The sequence below is a fragment of the Antechinus flavipes genome, chromosome 1 (assembly GCF_016432865.1).
Source record: "Antechinus flavipes isolate AdamAnt ecotype Samford, QLD, Australia chromosome 1, AdamAnt_v2, whole genome shotgun sequence".
In the NCBI taxonomy this organism is placed as follows: Eukaryota; Metazoa; Chordata; class Mammalia; order Dasyuromorphia; family Dasyuridae; genus Antechinus; species Antechinus flavipes.
This window is the reverse complement of record NC_067398.1, coordinates 676,723,778-676,736,310: the sequence shown is the minus strand read 5'-3', so window position 1 is coordinate 676,736,310 and position 12,533 is coordinate 676,723,778. Positions and strand designations below refer to the sequence as shown.

At 48.2% G+C, this 12,533-nt stretch overlaps 1 protein-coding gene across 2 annotated transcripts in view; it reads left to right on the top strand.

The window, feature by feature from the left end:
• Positions 1-12,533, top strand: part of NCLN (nicalin) — a 32,990-nt gene that overhangs the window by 17,373 nt on the left and 3,084 nt on the right. Inside the window, exons 9-14 of one of the 2 annotated variants that reach the window (XM_051972402.1) lie at positions 112-290; positions 10,558-10,645; positions 10,728-10,766; positions 10,868-11,028; positions 12,111-12,164; positions 12,263-12,341. In XM_051972402.1, the coding sequence (XP_051828362.1) occupies positions 112-290; positions 10,558-10,645; positions 10,728-10,766; positions 10,868-11,028; positions 12,111-12,164; positions 12,263-12,341 (600 nt within the window). Of the gene's footprint in view, positions 1-111; positions 291-10,557; positions 10,646-10,727; positions 10,767-10,864; positions 11,029-12,110; positions 12,165-12,262; positions 12,342-12,533 lie in introns of both variants that reach the window. The other variant, XM_051972401.1, reaches the window with a different exon arrangement.

Here is a 12,533-nt window from a genome sequence, read left to right as displayed (position 1 = left end):
ACCAGTGCCCCCATCGCCTGGGGAGGCTCACCCCGCTGGCTGTCCGGCCCAGACGGGAGCTCTGCAGCCTGGCCCTGTCTTCAGCCACACAGCTGCCTGCTCTCTCTGCAGGTGGCTGCCAGTCAGTTCCCAGAGGTGAGGTTTTCCATGGTGCACAAGAAAATCAACTTGGCAGAGGACATGCTGGCTTGGGAACACGAGCGCTTTGCCATCCGCCGGCTCCCGGCATTCACAGTCTCCCACCTGGAGAGTCATCGCGATGGGCTGCGAAACAGCATCATGGACGTCCGGTAAGCAGGCTCGGGCCGCCGGCTCCTCTCCCTCCTCCTCCTCGCGGCGTTCTCCTGGCACAGCCCAGAGCTGGGGAGCTGGGGGCCCTTGGGAGAGGCCCAGGAAGGTTCACCAGGTCGGAGGCGGGTTGGCAGCACAGGGCTCCTCAGCGGCCCTCCCGTCCCCCCAGGGCAGCTGCTTGCGTGGCCCCTGCTGCCTCCAGCCTGGTGCAGACAGCCCCCAGAGAAAGTCCCCTTCCTTCCTGAGGGTTCTCCAGCCTCTAGCTGGCGCTTCCCTGGTGGGCGTGAAGGGGCCTGGCCGTCCTGGGGCGTGGGATTGGGGAGATCCCCAGCCCTAATGAGGAGGGGGGAAGCCTGTGGTTTGGGGCAGACGGGGTTGTTCATGTGGCCATGAGCTGGTGAAGTGAGAGGCTGAGGCTTGGCCCAGGGAGGAGTGGAAGGAGCTGCTCCCCAACCTGGCATGGAAAGATCTAGAGGGCACAGACCCCTCCTCAGATGGGGGGAACACTGCCCAGCGCCGCCTCCCCTGGGCAGAGAGGGCCTGGAGCTCCTCAGGCTGGGCTGGCAGAGAGTGGGACAGTTGGAGGAAAGAGTGTGGGACTCTAGACAGGGTGAACTTCAGCGGTTGCTCCAGGGGGCCAAGTGCCCCAGCAGATGAGGCTTCTTCCAGAAAGCCGGCTTCCTCCTCTGCCTCCCCACACGACCTCTCACTAGTGGGAAGGGAGGGCTTGCAGACCCTCCCCAGTCTGTTCCCCTGTCCCCAGGGCTTTGGGGGCAACTGCTCTGCCTGCGGGCTGCCTCGGAGCCTGCCACTAGCGTACACTGCTGGAGCTGTGGCTCCCGGACGTGCAGGTTCCCCTGCACAACCAGCTCCTCTCTGGGTCCTTGTGTCTGGGATGTCCGGAGACTCCTGGTCACCAGAGCTCTCTCCAACAGCTTTGATGAACCTGAAGCTTTTTATTCTCTACAGAGGGTGACTTTCATGGCAGAGCAGTACAGCAGCGTTGGAAGATTAGTGACGTTTAAAATAGGGTTTTTGTTTCGAAGGAAACCTGGGGTCCTTGAGGGCCGTTCTCCCGCGGCAGGCCCCCCTGCTCCCTTCTGGGCCCCCTTGTCCAGTCCCAAGTCTTTCCAGATGCACCCCCTGCATGTGGCAGGCAGTCAGCACCCTGGGGGTTTCCTGTGTAGGTGCTTCAGCCAAACACTTGGGAGAGAATCTCTCCCTCCTTTGGAAGGGTCTGCTGCTAGGAAGGGCAAACCCAGGAGCATCTGGAAGCCCTCATCGTTGCTAGGGAACCCATCCTATCTAGAGTGATGGACAGCCTCCAGGGCAGCAGCCCCGGCTGTGGGGAAGCACACTCAGGCCTTGGCCTTGGGCCTTGGCTCTCCATCAGAGGTGTCCCTCTCGCTTGTTCAGAGAGTCAAGACCTGGCTTTGACACTTCACAGGAGGTGCCTTCTTGGGGGAGAGCTTGTCCAGCAGCAAATTAAATCTCTCTTGTCAGCCAGCAGTATACAGGGTTGCGTCTTTTGGTCAGTTGTGTGACTAAAGATCTAGGAAGCAGTGGAATAGGGACTAGAAGCCGTCCTCCTCTCTGCAGTGCAGGATCACCAGCTAGCATGGCCCTGGCCGTCCTGGCTTGGAGGTCACCTCTGCCCTCCCTACTCCCTGCTGGCTCTGATGTGCGTGGAAGTTTATTTTCATGAAAGTTTGAAAAGCTGGGAAAGTAGCCATATGGGTATGTAGTTATTTGCATTTTCTTGGCCAGCTCTTTGTGGTAATGAGCTCTGTGATTCTCCTTACCTCCTGCCCCCAAGCACGTGGTGTCTTTCCTCCTTTCGGCTGTCTTGATGAGCAGTCCCTCAGCAACCTGAGAACTGGGTCCCCTGTAGCCTCCCCCACTGTGTACACCTGCTCTTTTCTTCCTGATTTTCCCCTTTTAATTTCTTTGGCATCTTTTCTGCTGCCACCCTGTACAATACTTAGGAGATCGGGACTTTAGGCTTCAGATGTGTATGAGTTTCACTGTAACTGGTGGGAAAAGGTTGTTGTAGAAATGTTGACAGGTCTTTTCCATTTCTTTGCCTTTTCTTTATTTTTCCAAATGTCTCCTCAAATATCCTCTCAACCTGTCCTGTTTTGGTTGGGTCTCTTAGCAAGCTGACTTTAAATTTATTTTTCTCTATATTGCTTCTTGATAAGTTTTATGAGGTGAGATATGACTTGTGTTCTTCCACTGTCATCCTGTCACTTTTTACACATGAGTTTATGTGGTTTGCCAGTGTTGGCTTTAGCTACCATCTTTCTCAGGTTGGTACAAAGATGGACCATTTTTTTTGGCCAAGATGATTCTTGGATACTAATGTGTGTGGTTATTGCTTTTACATCAGTTAGTGCACATCTGTTCTTTTATTTGTTTACCGTTTTTCTATAATAATAGATTGTTTAAATAGGTCAGGTTGGAGTTTCCTCATTTGCTTGTTTTATCTCCTCATTTTTAATCTTCACATTTTGTGTTTGATATTTGCTCTCACAAGTTGGTGGCCAAGAACATTGATTTGGAAATGACTCTCACTTTAGAATCTGAAGGTTTCCTGTCTTTGTTTTAATTTCAAAAATTTGTTCGTTTTGAGAACATGACATTCAGCAACAATTATTTCACTTGTAATATGGTATTTTAATTTAAAAAATTTTTTAAAAATACAATTATTAGTATCTTTCGTTTTTACATCACCTATATCCCCCCCCCCCCCACTCTCGTCCAGGGAGCCATCCCTTTTAAGATAAAAAATAGAAAAAGGAATAAGGAAAAAATGAGTTACGTACAACTAGCTGACATATGTCAAAAAACTAGTGCTTTTGCTGTGCTTCACACCCATGATCCTGCACATCTGGAAAGAAGTGGGAGTGTGTGGAGGGAGGATCCACTGTTTGGTGTTCATTCTGTCCACTCCCACCCGCCTTCTGGCTGAGAGAAAACGTTCATGATGGGTAGGGTTTTCAGTGTTGTTTACAAGCCTTTGGTATCTTTGGTTTCTTATTCCTGAAACAGGTTCCCCAACATACCTTTCACTGTTTCTTGCCCCCTCCACCTTTGCATTGAAGTCACTGAGTATAGGGGAAGGAGCACAGTTCTGAAATCAGAGGCCTTCTGTTCAAATCCTGTCTCCGATCCCCTTCTTTGTGATCTTAGGAAGATCATTTCAGCTTCCTGGGCGGCCTCGGTTTCCTCCTCTGTAAAAAGAGGGGATTGGGCTTGATGGTTTCCGAGGGTCCTCGCGGATCTGGAATTGCAGGTGCGGGTTTTATTCAGGAGGTCTTTGGAATTTCTGTGTCTCCTCGTCCTGGGCAGTAGATGTTGGCCTGTGGCTGGCAGTTATCTTTGTAGTCATCTTTTTGCTGAGGTCTGATGACCAAGATCAGATAACCAGAAATGAGATTTCTTTTGCCTTTGACTACCAGATAAAATCTAGCTCCTGGCTCTTTCCTGTGCCTTTCCACACAGAACCTTCCAGGCCCCAGGCAGCGGCTGCTTCCTTCTGTCTTTTGGTTTCATTCATGGGGGAAGATGTGATAGGTTTTAGTACCTCCCCTCTTAGGTTTAGTACCTAGTACCTAAACTGTAGGTCAGCTCTTTGTTCATTAGAGAAAGGTCTGCCATTTCGCATGTCGGGATTCTCATTAGTATTCATGGATGATTTAAAAACTGTGGGATTCTCTGCCCCCGATCATGGCTGGAGTGGGAAGGGGCTTCCTCTGTTCCCTGGGGGGTCGTGGCTGTGGGATCATCGCTCTGTGACTGACCTGCAAGTCGTCAGCCTCTTTCTACTTCAGCTGGGAGCTTGCTCTGTTTCTAGTCAGATAAGAACCGACAGGCTATGCATTCGGATGGGCTGCTCTTGGGTCGCTTCTGTGCCGTGCGAAATCCATAGCAGTCGCGGAGATTCGAACACGGAGCTGGCCTTTGTAGTGCAGGCCCGAAGTCCCTGCCGCTGGGCAGGCTGAGGCTGGGGGCCCCTGCACTCGGGAGTTCTGCCCTGGAGGAGGAGCAGCTCGGGCCCGGAATGGGCTGAGGGCTTCCTTGCTGGTCTGGCCTGAAATCCAGCCTGGGCTGCCTGCTGGGCAAGAAAGGAAGGACAGGAGAGGAGTATGTGGTACATAAGGAAAAGAAAAGGACGGTGAGAGGCTGGGATTTTACTGGTGTAGGGATGTCCTAGGGGAGGGTTCCCTCTCCCTGTGCAGGTCGGCGCCTCCTTTGCAATTTCTTCAGCTAAAGTGTCACATGGTTTGGATGGGCATGGCATATTTACATTGGTCTGGAATCAGTGAACATGTCTGCCAAATCATTCCTTCCAGTGGCAGGAATTTGAATCCGTGCAGTCATTCCAGGGTATTGTTATCTTAGCTGCCCAGAGTGCTGACAGGTGCTCTCAGCCAGCAGGGCCTTGGAGCCAGCCCTTGCGCCTCTGAGGGACTATGGAAACATGATCAGCTGAGGAAGAGACCCGGGGGCTTTGGGGCAGAGCTGGCATCCGACCCTCGGGCTTTAGCAGACCTCAGCTTGGACCAGCGAGTGGTCACCGGTTTCCTCATCTGTACTGCGAGGAGGCCGGACCAGATGGACCCCTGAGCTTCTCCAGGCCTGGCTCGAGCATCCTGGCCAGAGGCCTTCTCACACTGGGCAGCGGCTGTCACTCCTGGCCCCTGCCCGGCAGCAGCCCCCCTAGGAGCTTTGGAGAGATCTGAGTGTGAGAGCTGTGAGGGAAACAAGCTGCGCCCCCACCCTTGCCCAGAGCCGCGTGGGCCCGTCGCAGCCTGGGCAGCGATCTCATTTGGCAGTGCCCCTGGGCCTCTAGCCTGCCCTGTGCTGGAATGGCTGCGGGCAAACCTGGTTTCTGGCCAGGACCTGTATAAGACAGAGGGGTTTGAGTGAGGGGTCAGAGGTAAGGCGGGGAACCCAGAGACCAACTGGCCATGCTGTGTTCCCGTTCCTTCCCCTCTCCCCTGGAGTTAGAGCAGAAGCCAAGGTCCAGGGGAATGAAGACAGGGCTCCTCCGGAGTACAAAGCTGGCCCGAGAGGGATTGAATCACAGGCTTCCTTTTTTGGAGTTTTGTTGGTAATTGCTTGAGCTTTGGGCTTGTTGAAGGTAAAATGGGATTCTAGGGCAGGAGCGCCTCTCCTGTGGTGGGAGTTTGTTATCTCCTTGCAAGTCATGTGCACTGTTACCTGGACAGGAGGCCAGTTTAGGTGGGTAGTGTAATGGGTGTGACTGCTGGCAGCGTCAGGCTGGCCCCTCTTACCAGCATGCAAGGCCGGTGGTGACCTGAATCTCTGTGTGCACAGGTGATGTCATTCTTTTATTCTGCGGCAGAGTGCTCTCCCTCCCCCATTGCCACTGTCTCCCTCAGTCTCAATTTCTCCAGGTACCTCCTGTCCTCAAAAACCCCCACTTGTTTTATCCGTCCCCTTAGCTATTGCCCTATATCTCTTTTCTAATGCGAGCCCCCTGCAGAGATCTGGAAAATAGCTCAGACCAAGTCTTCATTGGGAAATTAAAGGGAAAAAATCCCAATATGTCATTTCCTCCCCAAGTCAGTATAGGGAGAGAGAGGTCTCTGTGGATGCTGGGCGTAGGCTCTAGCTGGAGGTGCACCTTGATGTGTTCCACCATAGAGGGACTGGAGGGGGAGGGGGCAAGCAGAGGTCCCGGGTCTATCTAGGGGACCCTGGTCTTGTGCAGGCTGCTACAGACCCAGTGTGGGCTGTGAGGAGCACTTGTGGACCCCAGGCCGAGTGCTGAGCTGGGAATAAGTCCTGTGAGCGGCCCAGGATGGAGTGGGTCTCAGTTTTGGTCTCCAGCCTAATCTGATGCCTGCAGTGGAATGTCTAGAGTGGACTCTCAGACCGACTCTGCACCCACAGAGCTTCCCAGCTGATTTGGACCACAGTGTCCTGGAATTTCTGACAGACTTCTAAGCCAGAAGTGTGGACAGACCCAGACCCAGGTCAGGGACTTGCAGGGGGAAGGGAGCACGCGTTGCTTTGGATCAGACCACTTTAGGAAGATTGACAGCTTTTGGGTCCCCACCTAAGCTCTCCCTGAGATCTTGGACTAACATAATGCTTAGGAAGCAGCAGAAGGACTCAAGAGGACAAAACCTCAGTTCAGACATTTCCCTCATGGGTGAGCAGAGCCTAGCTCTAAAATGAAGTCCAAGCTTAGGAAATAGACTGAAGGAAAGAGCAAATAGAGGGGAAAAGGGCACCATGAAGAACTATGGGTAGGTGACGGGGAAGTTCAAGACACAAGTTCATAAAAAGAGCATTCTCTAGATGATCTCCAAGCAAAGCCTTAAAAAAAAATTGCTTAGACACAAGTTCAACTACAATTTCTGGACAGATGAAGCAAATATTTTTTTTAAAAGGGCTAAAAATTATTTTAAAAACAAAATGGGAGCACAAGAGGAAAAAATAGGGGGAAAAACAAGAGCTAAGGAAGAAAGATTTGAAAAGAGAATAATTTGGAACAAGATATAAAACATAGGAAAAGAAACTAGGGGGAAAAAACTCCCATAAAACTAGAATGGACCAAATAAATAGAAGCCAGTGACTCCATGAATCAAGAAATATTAAAAGAAACTCAAATAACTGAAAAACTAGAAGAAAATGTAACATGTCTTATAGTAAAAACAATGGTTCTGGGAAACAGGAGAAATCATTAAGAATCATTGTGTACTGTACCTAAAAGCCATGGCCCAAAAAAAAAAAAAAAAAAAAAAAGAGCAGAGACGACATTTTAAGAAATTATAAAAGATGTTATTTACAGAAACAAAAAAACACCACTTGAAACAGAATTAAAATTAAAATGCTAAAGCAGAATTTAATATGATTTCAGTTGATTTAAAAATAGATACTAAATCCTGATTGCCCTCTTTATCTTCTCTTCTCCCCCCCAAAAAAAGGACACAGTGGATAAAGCACTGACCTTGACGTCAGAAAGACAAGAGTTCAAAGCTGGTCTGAGGCACTTACCATAGATAGTGAAGTAATATATTTAAAAAAAAAATTATAATAACTTTCTCTGATTAAGAAAGACATCATTTCTCAAACATAGAATGGAGTTAAATATATAAAAATAATATTTTATAATTGATAAATGGTCAAAGAATATGAACAAGTAATTTTCAGAAGAGATCAAAGCTATCCATAGCCATATGAAAGTTCTATGTCCCTATTGATAAGAGAAATGCAAATTAATTGAGATACCACCTCACATCTATCAGAAAAGACAATTGCTGGAAGGGATGTTGGGGTGGGGAGGGAAAATGATGCACTAACTCACAGTTGTTAGTAGTCTGAGTTCTGGAGAACAATTTAAACTGTACCCAAATGGCTATAAAATTGTGCATATCCTTTGAGCAACACTACAGTTAGACCTTTTTCCCAGTGACATAAAAGGAAAAGGATATATCTGTATGAAAATAAAGCTAGTTGTTTTTTATTTTGTTTTGTTTTGTTTTTGGTGATGGCAAAGAATTGGGAATCAAAGGGGGTGCTCATCAATTGGGGACTAGCCGAACAAGCTGTTGCATGTGATTGTGATGGAGTATTGTAGTGCTATGGGAAATAGAAGAGATGTGGTTTCAAGAAAAAAAATGGCAAGCTTAAATGAACCGATGCAAAATGAAGTGAGATGAACTGAAAGATCATTGTACTTAAGAACAGCAATATTGTAATGATGATCAACTTGTAATGATGATCCAAGACAATGTTAGGACTGATGATGAAAAAATGCTATCCACTTCTAGAGAGAGAACTGATGAAGTCTTGGGTACAAATTTGAAGTATAATTTTTTTTTCGCTTTTTCTTGATTCTTTTTTAACAGTATGGCTAATGTGAAAATGTTTTGCATAATTTCACATGTATAATTAATACCATATTATGTGCTTTCTCAGCTGTGAGGTAGAGGTAGGAGGGAGAGAAAGAATTTGGATCTGAAAATTACAAAAGAAAAGCATGTTAAATAAATGAAACTTATACAGAAAATTGGTTCTGTAAAGTAGAAATAGACTCTGCTGATCATCTCCTGAAAGAAATTCCAGGATGAAAATTTCCAGTAATGCTATATCCCAAATCCAGAGCTTTTAGTACACAGGGAAAAAAAACCAGCAAATATCCAGGAAGAAATTCAAGTGCCAAGGAGCCAGTCAGAATCATGTATGATTTAGTAGCCATCACAGTGAAGGAGTGCAGGGCTTGAAATACAGGACAACACTGGGGTAAGCAGAGAGTGGAAGGAGGGGGAAAATGATCTCACATAATGGAGCTGCACAAGTGGAAATCTATCTGTCCAAACAAGGAGGGAATTGTGTGGAGTGAGGAACCCTTGAATTCCACTCCCAAGATTGGTTAAAGGAGAGAAAAACACATCCCAGATTGAATACAGAAATACATTTTACTTAATAGGGAAATAGGAGAGGAAAAGGGAAAGATTAGTCTTAAGCAAAATAAACTCTTAAAGAAGGAGCAGGAAACAAAGAAAAAAAAAAAAGAATGAGAATAAATGAGGGAATAATGCAATTAATGATATACTATGAATGTGGATGAGATAAACTCACCTTTAAAATTGGGGGACAGGAAAATGAATGATTAGGAAGCAGAATTCAACAGTGTTTACAAAGACACAGGGCACAGGTAAAAAAGAAAGATGCACATGGTTAAAATGGGGTTGAAGCATAAGGTAAGGTGTCTTATACGGCAGAACATGTAATTAAAAAGCAACCAAAAAAAGACGGTAGCAATCATGATCTTAAAATAATAGTATAACTGATGAGATAAATAAGGAAGCTACATTTTGCTGAAAGTTACCATAGTCAGTGCTAAACATATATTTATTAAATAGAAAATAAATACTTAAAGGAAAAATTAAATGAGTTATAAGAATGAATAGTAAGACTAATGTGGGACCTCAGTGTTCTCCTGTCCCCATCATACCTCGATAAAATTAACACCAAAAAATGGATGACCATGATGCAGTGAAGACTTCATTGAGATTAATTTTTTTTTCTGATGGGGGATAGGTTTCTTAATAACATTTCATTGCTGATCTGTAATAGCTAGCTTTAGAGCAAGCATTCTTCATTTTTAAAAAATTTCTTAGATCCTTACACCAATGAGTCTGGAACAGCCTATGGACCTCTTTTTTATTTCTTTTTTCAATCTATAAAATAAAGTACAAAATATTACAAAGGAAACCAATTATATGGAAATGAATCTGTCAGAAAAAAGAATGTGTCCCAGATTTTGAAGACATTTTAAAAGTTTTCCTGGGAGCACTGAGAAGTCAGGTGACAATTTGGGGTCACAGCCAGGATACATGAAACTGACTTCCTGAATGCTCATCATGGTGGAGAGACGCCTTTGGTTGCTTTGTACAGAGATGATAGAGATGAAATTCAGGGGTGATAAATAGTGTGATGTGTGAATGACAGCGGACCAGAGACAAGGGGCTTACAGGGGGAGGGCTGTGGTTGTAGAGTCCATTCTGTGCAGGGGTGACGAGGGCTTCATGAGCCAGGAAAGGCCAGCGGGACAAAGCTGCTGAAAGTTTCTATGAGAATGATGAAGGATGGTTTGTGGGCGAATAAAAGGAAGGAGATTGTGATCAGTGAAGGGGATTTCAGATTTTGGATTCAGGAAGGTGACACAGTTACAGATCTAGAGCATGACCCACTGGCACTGTAGTGGAGCCAGCTCATACTGGTTGAGAGAGCTGGTTGTTAAATTTCCACAGGGAGCACTTAGGTCTTGGTAATTAGCAAGAATGCTATTTAAGAAAAAGCTGGAGAAATGTTAATGATTCGGATTCAACTACAGTGTATTGCATGGGAGATCTTGGTCCTAAACACTTTCCAGCATAACCTTGTGACCATTCCTGGATTGAGGTTATTGCCATTGGCTACAAATCTACAAGTGACCTTAACTGCGTGACCTTGGGCAAGACCCTTTATGGGACTAACTCTGCCTCCCTCCCAAGGTGGTTGTGAAGATCAAAAGAGGTGATATTTTTGAAAGCACAGAGCTGGTGCCTCTGAGCCTGTGGTCCTTCCCTGGCCCATCCTTGAGGGGGATGTGAAAGCGGGCACCGCAGCCCTGAAGAGGAGGATGGGGGTGCAGCCTCCCCTGGGGGTTTCCCTGAAGATGGAAGAGTGAAGAGAGATGTTCTTGTCTGGCCCCTGAGCAATTTTCCCTCTCTCCCTTTGAAGGTCACGTGTAGATTCCAAAACCCTGACCCGTAACACTCGAATCATCGCAGAAGCCCTGACCCGGGTTATCTACAACCTGACCAAGAAGGTAGGAGAGCCCAGAAGTCCCTGTGCCCCACGCCCCCAGCCCCATCCTCCCCTCAGCACGCTCCCTCCCTGTCTCTCTGCAGGGCACCCCCGCCGATCTCCAGATCTTCACAGAGCAGATGGTAAGGGGGCCGGGGGCCTGCATCGGGCAGGAGCCAAGGGGCGGGGGGAGGTGGGGGGGTGGTGCAGGCCGAGGCTCTGGCAACCCGGCTCTTCACAGCAGATCCAGCAGGAGCAGATCGACTCGGTGATGGACTGGCTCACCAACCAGCCCCGCGCTGCCCAGCTCGTGGACAAAGACAGTACCTTCCTCAACACCTTGGAGTATTACCTGAGCCGTTATCTGAAGGACGTCAGGCAGCACCACGTGAAGGCAGACAAACGGTGAGAGGAGGGCCCGTCAGCAGCCGGGAGAGCGGGGGGGGGGGGGGGGGGGGGGCGGCTTTCTTTTTTTACACACCCCCTTTTGTTTCTGAGTCTATCTCTCCTGGCCCTACTCGGCAAACCATTCCTGATAGAGAGTTTGAAAAGCTGGGGGAAGAGTAGCCGAGTAACCAGTGCATCCCTCGGCCCAGAGAATGTCCAGGATCCCACAGCCTCCTCCCTCTCCCCTCCCTCAACCCCATTAGTGTCATGTCTGGGTGTCCAGCTTCACTCCCAGCAGACCCACTCTTTCCTTCAGCTATGAACTTTTGGTGTCCAACTTCAGGATCCTATCCTTGTTCTTTGTCTGCAAACAGAAGCTTTAATTCTTTATTCGTTTCTAGCTTTTTTGTTTCCTCCATACGCATTTTTGGGTCATCTTTGTTTCATTTAGTTCTTTATTACTGGATGACTTGATTTTTGAATTTACTTTTAAAGGATATGATGACTTAAGCACGTCAGTCCCAAGCTGTCCTGTTTCATTGAGGCTTCTCTCCTTTCCTCTCCTCCTCTCCATCACCAGCCCCCTTCTTCCCTTTCCCCTCACCCCCCCCCCCCCAAAATCCCTTGTAACAAGTGTAATCAAGGCAATCAAATCCATGTCACTATGTCTGAAAACGTATGTCTTGTTTCTTGGTTCTGGTCCATCATTTTTCTTCCAAGAAGTGAAACCATTTGCTTCTCAGTAGACCTTTTACTCCTCCGTAGGAAAGCCATTAAGTCTCCGTTTTCTCTTCTTGTCTCTCCCCTTTCTTTTTTCTTTCTCTTCTCTCTTTCCCCTCTTCCTCCCTCCCTTCCCCTCCCCCTTTTTCTTCCTCCTCTTTCTCTCTTCCTCTTTCCCCTTTTTTCCCTTTTTCTTTCCCTTTTCTCCCTCCTCTCTCCCTTTTTCCTTCTCTCCCCCCTTCCCTTTGCATGCAGAGTTCCTTAGAGTTCGGTGATAGCTAGGGAAGGGAGAAGCCCGGGTGTCCTTTAGCAGTGGATGAGGCTGAGGGTGTTAGGGGCCCCGCTTCGGTTCTGCTGAAAGGCCACTTTCTCCCCTCCAGGGACCCCGAGTTTGTCTTCTACGACCAGCTGAAGCAGGAGATGAACGCCTACAGGTAGGTGGGCTCCCGGGGAGGTGGCGGCATCTCCAAGCCTGCTTCCAGCAGCCCTGGCTTCTGTCTTGACCCGAGCTGGCTTCCTTCCTTCCCCTCAGGGTCAAGCCGGCCATCTTTGATCTCCTCCTAGCCCTCTGCATAGGAGCCTACTTGGGAGTGGCTTACTTTGCCGTCCAGGTGAGTTGGGGGAGGGAGAAGAAGGGAGAAGAGGGGAGGGGGCTTTCCTGAGCCCCCCACGACCCCTCGGACAAGAGGAGGCCTGGTGTTCCAGTAGCTTCCTCGTCCCTGCTCAGAGAAAGCTGGCCCCGGCCCCGGCCCCGGCCGGAATAACCTCTTGGGTTTGAAGCAGAGAACGAGGCTGGCGCTGGG